The sequence below is a fragment of the Chaetodon auriga genome, chromosome 6 (assembly GCF_051107435.1).
Source record: "Chaetodon auriga isolate fChaAug3 chromosome 6, fChaAug3.hap1, whole genome shotgun sequence".
Taxonomy (NCBI): Eukaryota; Metazoa; Chordata; class Actinopteri; order Chaetodontiformes; family Chaetodontidae; genus Chaetodon; species Chaetodon auriga.
This window is the reverse complement of record NC_135079.1, coordinates 5,262,501-5,283,396: the sequence shown is the minus strand read 5'-3', so window position 1 is coordinate 5,283,396 and position 20,896 is coordinate 5,262,501. Positions and strand designations below refer to the sequence as shown.

The following is a 20,896-nucleotide window of genomic DNA, read 5'->3' as shown; positions in this document are numbered from 1 at the left end:
TGCCTCTCTTACTTTTCCTTGTTTTTTTAGCATCTTTGATAAGTCTCCGTTTTTAATTTGTCCTCTCTACTTTTGTATTTGTATTTTTCTCTCCTTGTTTTTCTCCTCTCTTAGTCTCCTCTCTTGTTCCCTCCTCCTCCTGGTTCCCTCTCCTGTTTCCTCTCCTCTCCTTGTCTCTTTCCTCTCTGTTTCCACTCCTCTCTTCTCCTTCTGGTGTCTTCACCCTTCCTCTCATTCCCCTGTTTCCACTCCTTGTTTCCTCTCCTCTCCTCTCCTCTCCTCTCCTCTCCTCTCCTTCTTTCTCCCCTTGCTTTTCTCCTTGTCTCCTCTCCACTCCTTGTTATTTCTCCTTTCCTCTAACTAACCAGGTCCACTGGGGCCATCAGACTCCTAATGAGAACCTGAATGAGTCCTCTAGGGGCCTCTAATGATGGACTCCTGTGTGTGTGTGTGTGTGTGTGTGTGTGTGTGTGTGTGTGTGTGTGTGTGTGCCCACATACTCCCACAAGTTGTGACTGTTTTCAGCTCTGCAGTGTTTGCCTTCACAGGAATTTGGCAGTTTAGTGCACAGTTGATGCGCCTCAGAGTGAGTTACTGTGTGTGTGTGTGTGTGTGTGTGTGTGTGTGTGTGTGTGTGTGTGTGTGAGAGAGAGAGAGTGTGTGTGTGCGTGTGCGTGTTTGCCTCTTGCGGGCCCCTTCCCGAGCCTCATGACCTCTGTTACAATACTGTGATTGGTAGCTTTTTCCTTTACTCCTAATACATTTTTTGTTTTGGTTCAGAGTGGTTCCCGTCATAAAGTTTGCATCCAGAAGCGCAGTATTTTTAAGACCCTTCACACTCGAAAAGCCAAGTTTAAAGCACGTCTGCGTCTTTCTGTTTCACCACTGTACACAGTGAATGAGAGGAGAACAACACCTGTCAGTTATCACCTGTCCACATGCTGAAAAGTTGACCCGGCCACTCTTTCCTTTTTTCCATCAGGCCTTTGGGAACGCTAAGACAGCCCACAACAACAACTCCAGTCGCTTCGGAAAGTTCATCCAGGTCAACTACCAGGAGAGTGGCACCGTCAGGGGGTGAGACACAAAACACACACACACACACACACACACACACACACAAATCTATACATAAGTCACATATCTACACACACTGTTTGGTGGAGTGGTAGCAAATGGTGATTTAACAATTAACATTAAAGATTTGGTAAAAATAGCTGCTGATTAATTCCCCACGTAGGTCACATGAGATCATTACAATAAATCTATAATTTATATGTTGTCTGTGAAAATGAAATACTCTCTGTGAATACCTCAGTTAAGGATGTGATTAAGAAGCATTCATCGGGCGCTGATTCATAAGTGCTATTCATAGTCCTTCATTTCCTCGTGTGAGAAAGGATCCTGCATTAATCAGCCGTTATCTTGAGACAGAGCGGCTAATAAGTCCCATTTCACAAATTATTAAAAAGAATTCGATAACTCTGCCTCTTGACTGACCTTCCTGTCGGTTTTCATGTTCGGTTTTCTTCTATCTTTTTAATTACGTTAATCAACGACTGAGCATTCTTCCCTGTATGTACTTAATGTCGTCATATATCTGTTAAATATGTATGACTTTCAGTGCCTGTATGTATGCTTAATCTTCAGAGCCTACGTGGAGAAGTACCTGCTGGAGAAATCACGTCTGGTGTACCAGGAGCACAATGAGCGGTGAGTGGAGAACCAGGAGGCAGAGATCAGACTGTGGGCAGGGTTTGTGGATGATGTACTTTATGTTTATTTTTGTTTTATTTGTCATGTTGTCACTGAGTTGGCTCACAAACCACAGTGTTTGACCAGATTATTGTCATGCAGTTAACACATTTCTGATAAGATCACAGATTTTGTCCAAGGTTCTCTCATGTGTTAGATTATAGTTTGAAGATATGGGAATTCACCAGCATTGATTTGATCATTTTGACAGGATCTTATTCAGTGTTGACTTAAACTCCACGTGAAAATAAGTTAAAACCAATCTGCTCCTTCACAAAATTCTTGTTTTTTCAGTGAAAATCTCTAAAAGGTGCACCTAAAGACCTTTAAGGAACCCTGGCTGAGGTGGTGCAGCCATGGATTTAGAGCCATATTCCCACTTGTATGAGAGATAAGATGTCAAATCCATACCTCTGCAGTGTTCTTTGCCCAAGAAACTCAATACTAAAATAGTCTTCATTTCCTCTGCAAGCTGAGGATGTATCATGTGTCCATCTGAAACAGGCCTCTGCCCTTTGCTAAGATAACTCTGAAAACTATCAGGTGTCCCTCTGAGTTCGGTCGTGTGTGCACGCAGGATGTGATTGTCTGTTACTGCTAATTACACATCAGAACAGTTTTGGAGAACGAGAGCATGGATTTCATAGAAATCGGTTAAGTGTTGCACTGTGCTCACTTGTTTTATTCACACTCATTTGTGTCTCCTACGCAGAGTGCACAAACACACCTACACACACACACACACACGTATGAATTTCCACCTGTACTCACATACCTACCATCATTTTTTCTTCTCTCAGACAACACATACACTCTTTCTTCCCGACTGCCTCTGCCAGCATCCCACCAGATCCCACCAGCATAATGGATTTCTGAGAGAAGATGAAAAAAAAAAAAAAAAAAACCCAATGTAATACCGTCCACTGGTCATCTAATCCCTCTAACCCTGATCGGCCTGAGGTTTCTATTTCATCCCGATGACAGGCCCTGGCGGCCATATTGATAGAGGTAGAAACTAAAGACAGGACCTCCCAGACGGCTCAGACCTGAAGCGGAGAGGTGGGGGAGCAGGCAGGCTGATGATAAACTGCAAACAATCTTAAATCTTAAAGCCAGTCTCATGACAGGTTGCCTCTGTACGACCCCGGTGGAAGAAGAGAAATACAAGGAGGAGACCAGCTGAGCTTTCCAACAAGCTTTATGACTCTGAATCTGATGGGATGGTAGCTGGTGCAAGTGAGAGGCTATATTTAGCAATCATAGTTATGTCTGAAATTATAAGCAGTATGGTTTTAGCTGTTAGTTTGTTATTCATATATTTTGTTATTGGTTTCAGTAACTGAGGATCAATAACAGTGGAAGCAGTAGCGGCTGTTAAAGAGCCCGGTAGCATCATGAACATTTACCAATACGTTTAGTTTAGAGTAACCAGCCTGTCCAGGTGTCCAGAGAAACATGTCAAATCAAAACATGTCTGTATCTGTGTGCTAAATGTTACAGCTGGCAGCCAGTTAGCTTAGCTTAGCACAAAGACTGGAAGCAGGGGGAAATGGCTAGCCTGGCTAGCACAGATCTGCACACATCAATGTTTACTGTTGTGATTTAAGCAGCCAGTCAGCTCATGTTTTTTAAGCTCAATAATGTTCATTAAGATGTTGGTTCAATCCATTGTTTCCCTAAATGTTTGGAGTAAATGGAAATATGGAGGGGCAAATCATATTTCAGCATGTTTTGGACATTATGCAGCTTCAACTTTTATTTGTTAGACTAGAACAAAACTCTCATAGAGGTATTATTTAGTATCTTCTGTACGTTAAAGTGGTTTTAGTGCTATACCTCTTCTGTTTAACGACTGACTTTCCACATTGTAGTGTCACCTCTGTAACCGCACACAGGTTTTCAGCTAAAACATCCCTCTGTCCACCAATTACACATCTGCATTCTTTAATATCCTCCCTGGGCTTTTTAACTTTCCACCACTCCATCAGGCACTAAGTGTCCCTGTGCAGAGGAGCTTGTTTCCAGCTGTAATAATTACATCTCGGCGCGTTGGCCGAAGCCCCGGCCTTTGTCACAGCGGCACGGCTCCTCACCTCCAGCCCACACAGCACACTGCTGCTTTGTTTGACTGGAAATGTGAGCCTGCGGCGGGTCAAACCTGTGACTTTATCTGTTACATGTTGTAGGTTTGGGTTGTGAAATCGGCTTCAGATAGAGTTCTTCACTGTACTCTACCACAAAGCTTTGACTGGAGTTTCCTCCCTCAGGTGTCGCTTCAGCGGAGCCAGGAGATGTGAAAGCTGCTGTCCTCAGTTTACCTCTGAGGGAATTTACAGTGAAATCAATACAGGAAAAGTGTTTTGTGCTGGAGAATTATGCCCTCTGACATACTGTATGTCTGCAGGAACTACCATGTGTTCTACTACCTGTTGGCTGGAGCCAGTGAAGAGGAGAGGAAGTCCTTCCACCTGCTCAAACCTGAGGAATACCACTACCTCAACCAGGTTCGTACACACACACACACACACACACACACACACTCGTGAAGTGCATATACAGTATGTGAAGCACTATAAAACCTCCGAGACAAATTCTACGTCACTATGCTGTTCTATTGTGCCATTTTTAAAACGCTCTTTCTGCCAACATGAAGGAAGGAAAATAGAGGAAAAATTGTTTGTATTATTGTGATGATGATTTTTTAGTTAGTTAGAGACAGAGGTGATGGTCGCATCAGTGAAGCATTTTTAAATTTAACTTTATTTAACCAGAAGATAGATTTAAAGAGTGTCCTGGTCAAAATAGGTAGCAGTAACAATGAGTTACAGACAAACAGTATAAAGCAGAAATTATGTCAGAACAAAATGACAGGAGTGGAATAATTGCTTGTCTTTGTTATCCAGTCTGGTGTCGTTTGCCATCATTTACCAAAGTTGAAAAAAGATGCTGTGACAGAGCAACAGGATGATCCAGCCATCTGGAGAATTTAAAAGATCTGATTTGTAATTTGAAGGAAACCATGAGCCTCATGCAAGAAGCAGACTTGTCCTACACGCCTTGTACATGACGTGTACAACAGGCCTGGACCACTCGAGAATTTCATGGACATCTTAGAGAAAAAGATAAATCCGAGAACATGGCGAATGTCAAAAAACTGGCCCGTAGGTGCCACATAAAAACAAATGTGTTTGTACAAGTGGTTCTTGCATGAGGCCCAGTGTAACGTTTCAGTTTTACTGTGCTGCAAAGAATCCAAATGAGGAACGTTCATCCCAAGAGAGACCGATGGAGACCTTGAAGATGATGATGATAGAACGTTTCTGCCTCTCCCCTCCCTCCTTTTCTTTCTGTTGGAGCTTATTTACTCATTTATCATAACTGGATCACTTCTCAGCGCCCCGAAGTGTCGATTGCATCAGCCCAAAAATTTCAACCCTGCATCTGTGTGTGTGTGTGTGTGTGCCCTATGTTTGTATGTGTGTGTGTCTGGGTGTGTTTATGTACTTGTGCACATGCCAAAAGCCCCCGTATGTGTGCATCCTTTGCAGCGCATGTGTGTGCATTGGCAGCAGATGTGTGAGGATTCATACTCCCTCTTACTATGGCGGTACGCTGGGGAGGCAGCAGAAAACCTCCTTTGTTCATCTCGTTTGGCTTCCCCAAAAAAGTAACAGTTTTTCTCTCCTCCTCCCTTAATCCCCACGACAACAACCCCCCCCCCACCTCTCCATCCTCCGCTGCTTGTTACTATGCAGCTCTGTTTCCTTGGCAACAGCGAGACTCGGGAGTTAATCTGGCGCTGACTTGCTCTCGTGCAGAGGGCGCCGGCGGTCGCGTGTGTTTGTGTGATTGTCTGAGCGCACACGCAGACACTCCTCGCACACATGGTGTCACAAAGGAGTGAAATTATTATCCGTATTTATCTCTGTGCTCTGCTCAGTGTGTTCATCTGTCCAAGTACTCAAGTACTGTTCTTAAACCTGTGATCCTTAAAGGGCCATAATCTGTAGTTTCATAGTAACCATGTAAATGATGACATTTAACCAATTTAACAATATGAAGTGCTTACTCAGAGTGAAGAACTTAGAAGAATTATCACCTGAATCTGCAGCTCCTCTCAATTCTCCGGAGCTTTGTAGTGAGTTTGAGCTCATTGTTACTGTTTTGGTTCACTCTCACTGCTCTCATAATGTCATTTTTGGCTGCAGCAGGCACCGAAAAAGCTCTGAAAACCTGCTCAGCACAAACAGCGGACAGACACAGTTAGCGACCAGCTGGTGAACATCGTGGAGCATTTCCCCTGAAGAGTTAGAAGAGACCAAAACCAGAGCTAAAAGAAAGTGAATATTGGACTTACATTCATTAGGTGGCCACAAACAAAACTCCAAATGAATGATAATATGACCCTTTGTTTGCTCAGTCTGTAAATAAGCAGCTGTATAATAACAGATGACATATATTTAATGTGAAGCAGCAGCAGCAGGAAAGGTTTGGATAGCATTAGCATTATTAGCATTAGCTCAATAATAGACAGTGAGGCCGATTGCAATCACTGGTTAATATATATATATAATACTTTTGTACTTTTTTTAAGTAAGATGTTGAGGAGAAACTTGTACTTATAATGGAGTATTTTTACACTGTTGTACTGCAACTTCTACTGAAGTAAAAGATAAAAAAGTCGGTGATGTCACCCCGAACTTAAAGGAATCTAAACCACTCGTATCCACTCTGATTACGTCACGTCATGGATTTAATTATCGCCGCTCTGGAGACGTGTGTGTCTGTGTGTGTGTCTGTGTGTGTGTGTCTGTGTGTCTGTGTGTGTGTGTGTGTGTGAGGATCAGTCATTTCTTCCTCACATGTTAGCAGCATGTGTCATGTTCCTTCATTTTCAAGTGTGCGTATTATTGTGTGTAATTCTTGCCTTCTTAACCCGCTCTGCCTTGCTTCCAGATGACAAAGAAATTGCACAAACACCACTGGGACAATTACTATGAGAGCGATCTGGTCAGTATCTTGTGGATGACAAGTTGTTTGTGTACGTCTGTGCTCATGGGTGTGTCGTGGTACTCTGGGTTTTTGGTGCCAGTCCTGGTCTTGTACTCTCTCTGCTGTCCACACCCGCCTGCTTTCACTGAAATGGACTAAAGATGGAGGCGACCTGAGCTGACCCCAGCTGGTCGAGCTCTATACAGAACTGCCTCTAAAATGTTTAAAGGGATACCTTTAATGTCATGACTTCGCTGTACTTGATTGCTTTGTGTACTTTTGAAGAATCAACATTCGGTATCTCATTTATGTGAAAAAGTTGTTGAAAGCAAAATGAACTAATACCAGAGACAACGTTTTATATACGCGCTGATTAACCAACTAAAATACAAACATGAAGGAATCCCTTTAATCTGATCTTTGGCTTTGGATGCTTTGCTGTCTGAAGATGGGTGATGACATCAAAACTGGAAACTGCCGTCTTTAAAGGGAAGGTTCAGGATTTCACCACTTCGTTCACATTTATTATCTGACACACACTTAATACTGCAGACGAAGCAGTAGATGAAGAGTATAAATACTTGTTGGATTGCAGAATTTTAGTTATTAAAGGTTATAATACTGGTTGATTTGTCGACACCTGTGGATGCGTCACAATAAAAGTCATCCAGTGTTTTCCCAGTTGAATGCTTTTAATGTGAAGTTGCGGCTGCGGGAAACGTTTTTGCGTTCGCAGTAACTTAATACAGCGATTACAAGGCTGTATGAGAGTGAGCACTAAACAATGAGGCTTATGCCAGTGAGATAAAGCTACAAACACTGGATTACATGAGTATCCATCATTCTTGGGAATCTGTCGTGTGGAGATATGCGAGGAACGGATGGTGGACTCCACCACTGACAATGAAAATTACAGTATAATGAGGTAATTATTGAATGTGAATGTATAAATTGGCCTTTGAGAGAAAAAAAGGAAATTTAAAAAAAAAAAAAAGACAGGGTTTGATTTCATGAACATTTTAAGCTTAAATAGCTGTAAGCTGTATTAGCTGTATGTCCCCTGGCAGGTAATTCTACAGGTGACCAATAAATTTAGTCATCAAAAGACGATTAAGATGAAATGGCAGCAAGTTTTGATCAATCAACTTAAATTTAAATTTAACTCGGTGACAGCCAATATTCTCAGAACTGCCAGTCCGTCCAACAAAATCCTGTCATTTCCATGTTCTGCAGTGACACTGAGTACAGTATACCTGAGAGGGCTAGTTAGCATCACTCCTCACACGCTCCTGTGATTAGGCTTCAGCAGTGATCAATAGGCTTCACATCCTGAAACTTCCCTCTAAGTGTGTGGTCCATTTTGTGTGTGTGTGTGTGTGTGTGTGTGTGTGTGTGTGTGTGTGTTTGCCGTTTCACCGGCCTTTGAACCCGCCACTGTCTTGCCAGCCTCCACCTGAAGTGAGTAATGTTTGGTCAGTGGGATTTGTCGTGTGTGGTTACAGGATTCAGTATCTCCTAATAGGAGATTATGTTACTTTGACTTTGTCGGCGAGCAAACGCTCGACATGAGAGTCGGTTAGTGCAAATACGACTCGTCTGTTGGTCTCACCGTTCTTCCCTCTTGACTTTGGCTCTTTGTCACCCACTTTTTTAAAACTGCTCTTTTATACCATGAAAGAGCTTCTGAGGACACTCACTCTTTTTTTAGCACTTGTTGTAGATCCTGCTTCACATTCATGTGGTTAAAAGAATTGTCCACCAAAAATCTGCCTTTTGAATAGCAAATAATCATCCTGTGTGCTTGACAAAGGCTCAAAAATGCTGTTTTTATTTTGAATTTTCTCACGGCTCACAGTGAATACATTTAGATTTCTTTCCCAGAGTGAGATGAGAAGATTAGCATCAATGCGTTAAATGTGGAGATAGAGTCAGGATGTGTTTAGCCTTAGCTTAGCATAAAGTCTCCTAGCAGGAGAAACAAGCTAGCTGGCTCTGTCCAAAGTGAAAAATTACATCTGTGAAGAACAGCAAAGCTGCTTCGTTCACACGGTGTATCTTGTTTCTTTACCAAAATACAAACAAAACCATTTCTTTCTGTTTTTCCACTTTGGACATAGCCAGGCTACCTGCTTTCCCCAGTCGTTATGCTAAGCTAGGCTAACCAGATTCTAATTCCTCCATATTGTTGTTTTTGGTTTAATACCACCTTGGGACTTGTCATCCATATGTAGCACCGCACTGTAATTCATCCCTTCATGTTAAATAGGTGCGGCAGCATACACGTCCATTTGCTTTGCTTGTTATCGATCTTCTTATCTCACTCTTGCAAAGGAACATTTTTATCTCCCCAAACGTTGAACCGACTCGCTCTCTATGCTCCTTTTTCCTCTTTTCTCTCTCATATTTTCTCCTTGCACAACCGTCCCCTCTCGCTGTTTGCTGACACACTGTCTCTTCTCAAGGGTCAGTCAATGACCTCATCAGTCTGTGGCCCCACCGTCTAAGGAGATGATGTCACTGTCTTGACAAACCCTCACACACACACACAGAGAAAGCTCAGCAGCCCTTGACAGCTGTCTGAGCATCTGACCAACCCTTTGGGCCTATTTAACCTTTGACCTTCACCATTGGTCAATGTGTGGCGAGCACGCTGCAGTAAATAGAGACACTCAGCACTTTGAACAGTGACAAGTGTATACAGATTCCAGATGCAACGTCTGGAGCCAAAAATAGAAAATAAACAAGTTTTTGAGTAAAGATCCCAAAGACCAAACATGTTGTGGATGTTTGCATTTGATGTGTGCAGTTGACTGTTTGGCTCGGGGCCTCAGTGGCTGTGGGTTTGCATTTTGTGCCTGTTTGGGTGTCCATGGTTTTTGACCATATGGAATGTCTAGTGACGGGGTGGCATGCTGTTTTTGGCACAACATCGACCGGGTGCCTTGACAACGTAAATCATGATTAAGTCATGGTAAGTAACAGGAAAAACCTCGACTGGACGTGCGGAGATTTTAAGCAGATCCACGAGTGATCTGTTAAAAAGCTCCGTGTGCAGTGTCAGCTGGGCTCCTGACTTGACTCAATTTAGTGAAAACCTGCACCAGAAGTGTTGCAACTGGCATAAAATTGAAATTTCAAGTCGTGGAGGGAGAAAAGGTTCTTTGTTTAAAATAAGTAAGAAGAACAGATTGTTTCTTAATCATCCCTTTGCTGCACTCAAGCATCCCTTTTTTTTTTTTAAGTACCAATAGCTAAGGTTTTGGTTTTTGACCAAATATTCTCTCACAACTGGCCAAAATTGATCTCTTTATTTTCTCAACTTCCTTCGACGTATCACATTGTGCTGCTTGGCGCTGAAGCCTGACATACCCGGCAATTTGAAAAGTGGCTTTTCCCGGGTCTCGCCGTAGCTCGAGAAGCCTCAAAACCCCTTTGTTGCAATTGGAGAAGCTCGCTGGAGAACGACGGCGATTGTTGGCTCTGCAGCTCCTGACTAGTTCTAAGCCAAAGGAAAACAATGGAGAGGCAGTGGAGTGTTGAATGTTAAAGTGTAGAAGAGGCAATCCAGAGTGTGGATTATGGGTTCCTGTGTCTTCTCTCGCTGGCCGGTCGCTGTGGTATGTGCTAATTACAGCCTGAGAGAGGCTCGCTGCCGGAGCAGAGACATGCTGACCGACCGGAGGGCCCAAGCAGACGCACACTCGCACACACATAGTCACCGTATACATACACATTTCTGCCTCCTTTACAATCACCGTATGATGTTAGCGTCCCCCCAGTTGCACAGAAATGCGTTCACAGAGGTGCCTCGTGTTTAGTCTCCTGGGACTGGAAAGCGGGACAAACCCAGAAAATGTTCTTTCACTCCTGACATGCTGCTTTAATTAATCACTTCAAAGCCAACGTACCATTTGATTGATTAATCGCTGTCATCCGCTGCGCTGAGTCAGACGACCGTGATGACATTTTGTCTCCTGTAATCAATTTAGTTCCAACATGGTGGTCTTACCCATCAAAGACGTGGCCTCCGCTCTGCTGTCTGATGTCGCTCTCTGACGAGCGAGGTGTGGACTCGAGTCACATGACATCAGATTTAACTTCAATCAGACATTGTTGATCTGGACTTACAAAACCTCTGATTTAGTGATATATTTTACAAGTTAATTACGCTTTCAGGCAGTGACTTCCTCTGATGTCAGCAGAGGCACTCGTCATCTCAAGTGGCCCTTCTCGTATATGAAATATTGTGGGAAATCCTGCTTAGTCACACACATACTCAGTCATTAAGCTTCTGCAGGACGCTTGTACAAGTAGATGCATCCATTGTTTCACAGTGTTCCTCCTCTGTAATAGCACTGTCATCAAACAATGAGTTTGTGTGTTATGTATCCATAAAAAAAGTCCTTGTGTTGCTGATGTCTCTGTCCGTCTGCCTCTGTTCCTCTGTCTGTGTGTTTCCACCTGAAACCAGCAGGACTGCTTCACAGTGGAAGGAGAGGATCTGAAACATGACTTCGAGCGGCTGCAGCTGGCGATGGAGATGGTCGGCTTCTTACCCACCACGCGCAAACAGTAAGATGAGCTGCGTGACGTGTGCGAATGTTCTTATATAACTGATTTCAGAAGCTCGGCCCTGTCTGTAAAAATCAGGCTTGGGAATGTTTTTAAGTATGGACAGAAATGTGTGGTGTTGTATTCTTGTGGAAACATATTACCAACTCAGCAGATGTGCCAATGGAAAGGGACTTAAAACAAAACAATCACACTCTTCTTATTCATTGTAGGATGAGCTCAACAAGACTGAAGGTTAGTTTTCCAGCATCGTGTAAACGTATTAACAATAAGTGTCTTTCTTCTTCGTCAGGATCTTCTCCCTGCTGTCAGCAATCCTCCACCTGGGAAACATCCGCTATAAGAAGAAGACCTACAGGGACGATTCCATCGACATCTGCAACCCAGAGGTGCTGCCCATCGTCTCCGAGCTGCTGGAGGTGAGCGGCACGACGCTTCACGGCATTAAAGCTCAAGTCTCAGCAAAGTGGATCTCAACACTTTCCTCTACACGACTGGACCACGAGTTTTGCAAAATATAACAGAATTTTAGTTTTCATCTGAAAATGCAGTCGGAAAAGCCGCACATAACAGGTCAAAAACAACGGTTTGCCTCGCTGACTTTATGCTGAAATACAATACTCTGAATACTTGAAGGATAATAAAAAAAGAAGAATTGGAGCGGGGCTTCACCACAGGGCCTGTTTGTTCACCCTAAATGCTTTCTTTGCCATTTTGTCTCCCAAAGTTATTCCATCACATGCCCACTGGAGATACTCCACGGACTTAGTGAACTTTAAAAAACGAGCCGTATCCGTCTGAGGGAATGAGTTTTCCTTTTGCTGTGCGTTTTTTTTGAAACGCTTGTGATTCCTACTGCCAGAGTTTACCTCCCGTATGGGGCTGCACAAAAAGCCTTTTAGAGAGCTGAGGACTCTCTGCGTACAAGCGCAGCTTGTGGTGACAGCGGAAGTTAAGAGGTGCTTCAGGTCCCAAAGAGCCGTCCGACAATCCAGTGCTTCCACAAAGTACTGTTTGTGTTGAGGCTATTTTCAGACCTCTTGTGCTGGCGTGCTGTTGCGTAGGCGAGCTTTCCCACCAGGAACAAAGAGTCCTCGCTGTTGTCCCAGCGTCACCTGCGTCGTGATTATAAAACATATCTGACCCTGATACGAGCTTCTTTTTAAAGGACCACTGTGGGTCTGTCACACACGACTCGCTCGTCAGCTCCTCCTCGTGCCTTAATTTTGAGGTGAAATGTTTCGTTTAAAGCAGCTGTTTTTCTGCAAAGCGCTGCAGATTTCTGCCTCAGCCTGTCATCTGCAAATTGTCAGTCACTTACAGTATGGATGTGTGGTGGGTGGTCAGTGCTTGTCCAATCACATCCTTGCTTGTACAGTCCTTTACTTGTCTAATTGCATATTTGCGAGCAGATTAGTTTGCTCGTTGGCAGTGCTTTGTCTCTGTAAATAAAGTTCAAATGAAGTTCAGCCAGCCTCTGGTTTCAGAAACATCGTTATGGAAGCAGCACAGTAGACGCAAGACTGCCTCAGACTGTTCACAGACTGCAGTATCGGTCCTTTGTGGACGGTCTCACGCTGATTCATTGTCCCGCTTTTGCTTAATTTAATTTATTTGAACATTTTTCTAACCCCACTTGTGTGTTATTACTGCACAAACAACGACTAAACTGAAAAGCGGCTCTTACAAAGGCTTTGATCTAAGCATATATCTTCCTGACCTCAATCTAGACACTGCAGTCATTATCCAACATACACTAATCAGTCTGGGCTGTAGGTTTAGACTGCTCTGGACTCTTTATTGTCCACGATGAGAGACATGGAAAAACATTTCCTGGCATGGGTTAACAAGCCACGCCGCGTTTACAAATTTATGATTTGTGCTGAATTTGGGTTCATTCTTGACACCGACTGCAGACCACACACACACACACATACACGCTGGTCAGTATGCGCCGTGAGGACAGCTCAAACATCCACATGCTGTTCTGATTTACCTTCGGACTGAGGCATGGTGGCACTTCCCAGTCCCCGTTACAAACTTCAACGATTAGCCGGATGTGCTCATTGAGTCACTGACAAAACAATGTCCGAAGTGTGCCGGAGACTCCTGTCAACAGCGCAGCGGGGATGTTATGACTGTGGAGAGCCTGACAGGGTTCCCTTTAACATCCAGACTGGTCTCTTCGACTCCTCAGAGGTCCGGAGAGGCAGTGAGCTGAGCCACATGTTGGCCACATGCTCAGGGGTTAGTGTTTTAAGTTCAAGTTTATTTGGATGTCTGTTAGTTGGTGCAGAGGCAGCGGCTATTTGTCCCCAGGGACAAATAAAACATTCTTAAGCAAAGAAGAAGAAAGGAAGGCAAAGCAAAACACGGCTTAACGAAATCAAACAGAGTCTCAATGAAACAGCATTCTGGGGGCATCTTAGCCCTTTTAAGTATAACGTACGGGTGGGACAAAGTGGGGGGGGGTCAACTGATGGGAAATCTCAGTTTTTTGATGTGAGGAGTGGAGTGGAGGGAGATAATTAAAGAATACGTGATGCTTTTAGTGGTTGCATGTGGCAGCTGGTATAAATTGTGTTTTCCAGGAAGTTAATGTGATGTAATTTTGATATACAAGCGTTAAGCAAAGCGTTCATTAGTAAAGAGATCTGTTTGGGAAAAGAGTAAAAAGATAAAAAGTTGATTTTCACTTAATTATAACTTAATAGCAAAGACTGTATTTACTGTACTTACACTGGAAATGCATTTGAATTGCTTTTCTTAATTGACTTTGCTTGATGGGAAGAGACTGGATGTATAGATCAGACAGTACCGCGCTTTGCACTCACATTTCATCGAGGATGCATGACTTTATTTTAAGATCCCCTTGCATAAATGGCTAAAATCGGTCGTTGAGGTTTGCTAAATGCAGTTTTGTGTGAGTCATGCGTGGCTGGAATTGCTTCAAGGGAAAGTTCAGCTGAAGTGCAGCTACTTGGCTCTGAGTGAGGTCTTAATTTGCATGAATAACCAATGTTGGAAGCAGTCCGTCCTTCACTTTGATATGTAAAATGGACAACATTTCATACAAGATGGGATGTGAGCTACTGATCTCACTATTACTGTGAAACACTAATGTGAAGCACCTCTCAAGGAGAACTGATGACTGATGAATGAATAGGACTGAAACTAGCTGGGACTTCCTGTTTCCTGTGGAGGTGGAACTGGAAGAGGAAGTAGCGTTTGTAGGAGCTGATGGACGGCTGACAGACTGGATCCTCTGAGCTGCAGAGTTGAGTGATTCGACCTAACCAGAAACATTCCTGCGCAAAGTGGTAATCAGTCCTGAGAGTGACTCTTACTGTGAGAACAAATCCCACTAAAGCCTGAATTTGTTGAAGGTATTTTAATGCTGAAAACAGTTTTTGAGCCTGAGGTCAGTTCAGTCCAGATCGTTCTGAAAAAAATTCACTCAGGCTTTTATTTTCCTTATCAGTAACCGCACAGTTTCTTCAAGCATCTTTTCCAGTTTCCACATTTCTAGAATCATTGCAGCCTCAAATTGCACTTCGTAAAAATGTTTAATGTCCATTTTCACTGTTTCATGGTTTTATTTCAGAGTAGAAGGTGAACAAATTCCACGATATGGTGACGCCTTTACCGTTTACTTCTTAAAAAACACAGGTGTCCTGGTACTGTGTGTTTCTGCTAACAGTCCTCTGCCGTTTGCAGCATGGGGCCGTGCAGCAGGAACAGCAGACCAGAAAGACGGCTGATGTCCTTGTTCAGGCACCGCTGTGATTGGTGCACTGAGGGAAAGCGCTGCTGCTTAGGATCAGTCACTTCTGTTGTGTTTGCTTTTACAAATACAAAAAAGAGAGAGAGAGAGCAGCATCTGTCAGAGCCAAAGATTAGCTCGTGCAAAATCAGACTTGGGGGGGAAAAAAACTGGGTAATTTGAGAACAGAATCACTGACCCCAAACCAGTGCTTACACACTTCTGTGTATTATGGTATTAGAGATGTGATCATAGACGGAGCAGCAAGCCTGTTACCAAGCGACTAATACATGGAAATGTAGCGGCTAAAGACCAATCACCAGGCTCCAGAATAGGCTTTGCTCATAGTCGAGGGATTATCAGGCAGTGTGAAATGAAGTCTGATTATGCCCCCCCCCACAGCCCACTCCCGCACACACACACACACACACACACACACACACACAGGCTGCCCTCCTCCTGTCCTCCCTTCTCTGTTTATGTCAAAGTCTTCACAAAGGAACCAGTTGACAAAACTAGATCCATAATGGTATTAACTCTTACATTAACACTCTGCCTTTTATGCATGAAGACATCATGAAATCACACAAAGACACGCTGTCACATGTGTACACACACACACACGCACGCACACACACACACACGTGGTCTCAGCAGCAGCTGCTTGGTCCAATCCCATAATCCCTGTAGATGGAGGAGATGTGTGCGGTGACATCTGCTTCTCCCAGTGTGGCCCTGTCATCAATGGTTTGTCCGGGGCCAAGTTTAGAGTCAGTGCGAACTCGCATGCGAGGCCACACAGTAATGTATGTGTGCGGACGCGGAGCGGCGTTTACATGCCGATCCTGGCCAGCTGTGTTAGTGAGAAGCAGCAGAGTTATTGCGAGCACCAGTTTGGTCGAGCGAAGGGTCGATCGGGGATGAGTCATGTGGATAAAATCTTCTGTCGCGGTGTTTGTGATTGTGTGTCTCCACAGTGATGTGTATTTTGATATTGTGCGTTATCTGGAAAGCCAATCGAGAAGCTGCTGATGCTGGAGATAAAATAGCAAAATGGGAATGTTTTTGTCAAAGCGGCTCATTGACTTGCAACATTTCCAGCAATAAAGCCAGAGAGATTAAAGAAATAACTACCCTGATTTAAACAGTATACTGTTAGAAATGATCTACCTGTAGCCCTTTATAATGCAAACTTTTTATCCCTGAAAACTGTGTTTGTTATGCTCTGATAGACCACACAACATCATGTCAACATGTAAGAGCTCTAAGTGACAGCGAACCCTGATCTTGACATCATAAATGTGCTTTCTTTGCTCATCAGGTCAAGGAGGAGATGCTGCTGGAAGCGCTGACGACCAGGAAGACGGTGACTGTCGGAGAGAGGCTCATCGTACCCTACAAACTGGCCGAGGTGACCTTTTTAGTTACCACAACATCTGCATACGGCACCACATCAAAATGTGACACCTGCCCACCTGAGCGTCAAACACGCTGACTCTGTCGGACCCTTTAAAACTGATGACCTATCACCAGTAAAGCCCCACTGAGGGACTTTTTTTAATCACATTTTTAGAATTATCTTTCTTGCTACTAATGGTGAAAAGCGCCTGTGTGAGGGCGGCGTGAATGAGTTCAGGTCAGTCTCAAGAAAGCGGATTGGAGGCGAATGTTGTGTCATGAAGTGCGTCAGCTGTCGGGGAGATTCTGTGTTTGTGTGTGCATGCTTTGGAGCTTGTCTGGGGAGTTTGTTATGGCGCTCCCCCCGCCCCCCCACTGCTTCTTTCTAAGGCTCTTTTGATAGAGGTCTCTTCCTCTGCAACTTCCTGTTTCCTGTCAAGTCAAGCAACAGCGCGACTTAACCCTGTCCACACAGCCCTCTGGACTGAAACGTAGCTCCAGGACCCCTCACTTGACCTAGATAGACTCCTCTGATGTGTATCGTTGCACTAGTGAGCATTAATATTCAGTGGTTTTCGTTTATCTCGCCGTCCCTCAAGCCTTTGATGATGAATTTGGTCCAGCTCTCTGCTCGTGTCTGCCAGGCCTTTTCTCAGTGGAAGGAAATGCTACACATAGATAGTCTGTTACCCTGCTCCGCTCACCCCCCTCATCTGATGTATGGGTTAGTTTAGCCCAACAATGGTTGCTCCCGCTCTCACACGCCCCCCATCTCTCCAGTCATGTGGTCTGGTCTCAGGAATGTGCAACCTCCACTGGAATATACAGTACAGAGGCCAAAAGCCTGATCCTGAGTCTGTTTCTGTTTGTCTCTCTCTCTCTCCGTCAGTCATGCGTTTCAAACACATAAATTTCTCTTTTTCTAGACGAGCTCTGTAACGGAGGCTCAGACAATGTGATCAGAAACTTAATCCAGCACAAGGGCTGCAGCCATGATAAACCCTGTCCTGGAGGTTCTGGTGTCATGCTATGGAAGTTCCCTGCTGCCGTTCACAACATGGCCTTATCTTAAAATGAGCCAGGGGCAAATGGGAATGGACCCGGAGAGAACGAGGCGGAGACCTTTCGATTTCTGAAAGACTTCCATTTGCAGAAAAGGAAAAGACTGAAAAAACAAAGAATAGCATAACTGGAAATCCCCAGATGTGTCCTCTAAGAATATGAAAGAGTCTTATTATCTGTCACTCTACAGTTTTATCATTAACCCTGCAATGACATGCATTAGTGTTTACATAGTGCTTTTCTACCTTAAACAAAGTGCTTTATGTTTCATTGTCTTGCTAAAAAAAACTTCTTTTAGCTCTGTTTTTGGTCTCCACTAACTCCTGAGGGATATATTCGGCTCTTCAGCTGTTTCAGGCTCCACTTTCGTCACCAGCTCGTCGCTAGCTTCCTCTGCCCATGATTTGGTGCTGGGCAGGTAGCGTACAGTGGGTTTAAAGAGCTCTTTGGCTGAAAATAGCTGCCTCGAAATGTGAGTGACGGACCAAAACAATTCTGGGCTGTAAAAAGAAAACAATGAGCTAGAAGATGCTGTGACGCTCTGCAGGGCTACAGTGATCCATTATTAATACAAAAATAGAAATTATAGCCACTTAAAGTCACACTAGCAGGCGTCCAGTTATAAGATTGTACTCGCTCTTGTCAGCACCCTCATTTACATAATACATTCCTAAGCCACTAACTAACTCTATGCCTAACCTCAGCCCTTACCCAAACCTTAACCTAAACCTAATTCTAACCCTTAAACAAAGCCTCTACCCTCAAACCGCCATTTGAAGCTTCGTCCAAAATATCCCCACATTCCAAAAATGTCTTCACCTTCTATATTTAACGCTCAAATTGGTCCCCACAAAGATGGACAGACGGCATCACACAGGCGAAAGTGAGGCCATGCCCCGATCTGACTGAGGGCCGTGGGAGCGAGTCGAGGCCACCTGTGGAATCCATAACACGCCTGTTTTTATACAAAGGAAATGTGGAAAAAGGAACCTGGCAAATGATGCTGCCTCTTCTCAGAAATGATTTCTTCCTACTTGGATGGGAAAGGTTGAGAAAGTGTGCGAGGCAGATGTCCCATCCACCCGCAGTGGAGATTTTGACGAGGCGTCTGACCTCCTGACCCTCGGTGTGCTGCGGAGCAGCGGCTGGATGGGCCCTGGTTGAGTCAGGTGGAATGTGTTGAAGAAGTGCTCGGCTTTGGTTCCAGACTAATGATGAGAATAAAAAAGATTTCCTATTCAAGCAGGGAAGCTGTGCTTGGCAACCTCTAAGGAGGTCAGAGTCTTGAGTTGATTTGCACTAAAGAAATTCAGCTCAATCAGTCACGACAACAGGCTTCACAAAAGATCACAAGAGCAATATTTCTAATCAATAAGCCGCACCTGTGCTAATGTTTTAAGATTTTATCAACGTAATGCTTAACTCAAAAAAGGCAGGAAACTACATATCATCTTATTTGATCAGTTATGTTCTGTCATGGTGAAATCTGGGACAGTTTTCTTTGTTTCTGATTATAAACAGGCCTCAAATTACAGAGAAATTAATGATAAAGAAAATATTCTTATTGTTTTAACAGTAGTTTTGGTACATATATTTGAGTAGCAAAATCTGCTCTTTTAATATTAAAACTCAACCTTAGCTGTGCTTTATGCTAAGTGCCAATTAGCCATTGTTAGCATGCTAACACATTAAGCTAAGAGGGTAACTGTACCTGTATGCTAACATGCTTGTTGTGTTAGCATGCTGACATTAGCCTTCAGCTCAAAGCATCAGTGTGCCTGAGTACAGAAGGCACTGTGGTGCATCTGCCTGGTTAGTGCGGTTCATCGAGGCCGATGTGAAAGCTGTCAGTTCAAACCTGGTGCAAACAGCTGGACCGAGACCCCTGAGAAGAGGTGGTCTCGGTTCAGTCCCAAACGAACTCTGGAGCGGTTTTTTCTGATTCTGATTCTTCTGATTCTGATTCACTTGTGGTCAGAATGTGATCTGACCTCAATCAGGTCCGACTACTAGGCGTGCTCTGCAAGTTTGAGTGAAGCGTCTCCTGCAGCCAGGTGTGCTTTGCATAGTGGGATGTGGACGAATGAACTTAACAGTTGCTAGCAGCTAGCCAGGAAACGAATGGAGGTTGGACCTGGACTCGAGAAATGCAGTGTGTTGTATCTGGCCAGTGGACTTCCTTTAGGATCTTCTTCCTGTGTTTACGTTGTTGCTCCTGCCAGAAGATCTGACCAGTGAGTGAAGTAAACATTCTCACATGGCTTGTAGTGCTGCGTCTTGTGAGAAGAAACTGAACCAAGGCGAGAAGTTCTCCAACTAATCAACTGATTGAGCCCAGAGCAAATGAACTAAAGGTGTGAAAATGCCAGCGTTGCATAAAGCAGCTGTATTCACTTTTATTTCTGTGAAGACTGAATGGAAAAAGAAATAAAACTGAAACTAGTAATTACGTGTAAAAACTGGTTATACGATAACAACATATAGGGGCCAGGAGTCTATGCAAACCGAAGTTCTGCCCGAGTTTAACCTTCTCGAAATTAGCGATTATCAAGTTATCAATGACAGACATTTATTGTAAAATTATGGGGAATTCCAGCCTTCAGCCCACCATGCAGGATGCAAATGCTGTTGACCTCTGTGGTTTAGCTCAGGTTTATCTCAGGTCTGGTCTGGAGAAGTGAGAGAGCAGAAGCGAGTGTGTGCATCTGCGAGTTTACGTGTGCGTGTGTGTGCGTGTCTACTAAGGTGCACATGCGTGTGAGCCCGTGTCTGCCAAGATAAGGTTTGATGTCTGACTTTGACAGTCTTGATGTGGCTGCAGATAATCTGACTCCACCACTTCCTTCTTCCTGTTTAAAGACAGACATGTGGAAGGGGAAGTGAGGGGGGAGTAACCAGCCGCTCATTCATACATTTGCATTCATCTGAAAGGTTCTGCTCCATCTTAGAAACTGTTTCAGAGCAGTTGAAGCCTCACGGCGAGAGTGTCGCACATAGAAACGTATACAGGCACGCATGCACATCCACATCCACACGATGGACAAAAACAACAGCTACGTAAATGCAAATTAAAAACATGCGCAGGATGGCATATTGTGGGGAAACATGCACTCACACACAAAACATCCTGCAGCGAGGAAGCTAGCAGGCCACGTGCAGCGCGAGCTCATGCTGGTGTTTCACACCTCCTGTGGTTTTCAGGAGAAAGAAAGAAATGGAAAGAAAGAGAACAACTTCCCCTCAGCACAACCGTATAATCACAAACACCAGCCAAGACCTGCTTTAACAGCCACGACTGGTAGAGTTTACAAAAGTCTCTGATAAAGTCCTGCTAATTATTTTGTCAGTTTCTTG

General features: G+C 44.0%; 1 protein-coding gene across 8 annotated transcripts in view; it reads left to right on the top strand.

The window, feature by feature from the left end:
* The window catches only part of LOC143321898 (unconventional myosin-IXAa-like), a 123,999-nt gene that overhangs the window by 62,216 nt on the left and 40,887 nt on the right, over positions 1 to 20,896 (top strand). For 4 of the 8 annotated variants that reach the window (XM_076732618.1, XM_076732620.1, XM_076732621.1 and 1 more), the window contains exons 3-9: positions 983 to 1,077; positions 1,651 to 1,713; positions 4,160 to 4,259; positions 6,712 to 6,765; positions 11,222 to 11,319; positions 11,612 to 11,738; positions 16,404 to 16,493. In XM_076732618.1, coding sequence (XP_076588733.1) covers positions 983 to 1,077; positions 1,651 to 1,713; positions 4,160 to 4,259; positions 6,712 to 6,765; positions 11,222 to 11,319; positions 11,612 to 11,738; positions 16,404 to 16,493 — 627 coding nt within the window. Of the gene's footprint in view, positions 1 to 982; positions 1,078 to 1,650; positions 1,714 to 4,159; positions 4,260 to 6,711; positions 6,766 to 11,218; positions 11,320 to 11,611; positions 11,739 to 16,403; positions 16,494 to 20,896 lie in introns of all 8 variants that reach the window. The other 4 variants (XM_076732619.1, XM_076732617.1, XM_076732615.1 and 1 more) reach the window with 1 other exon arrangement.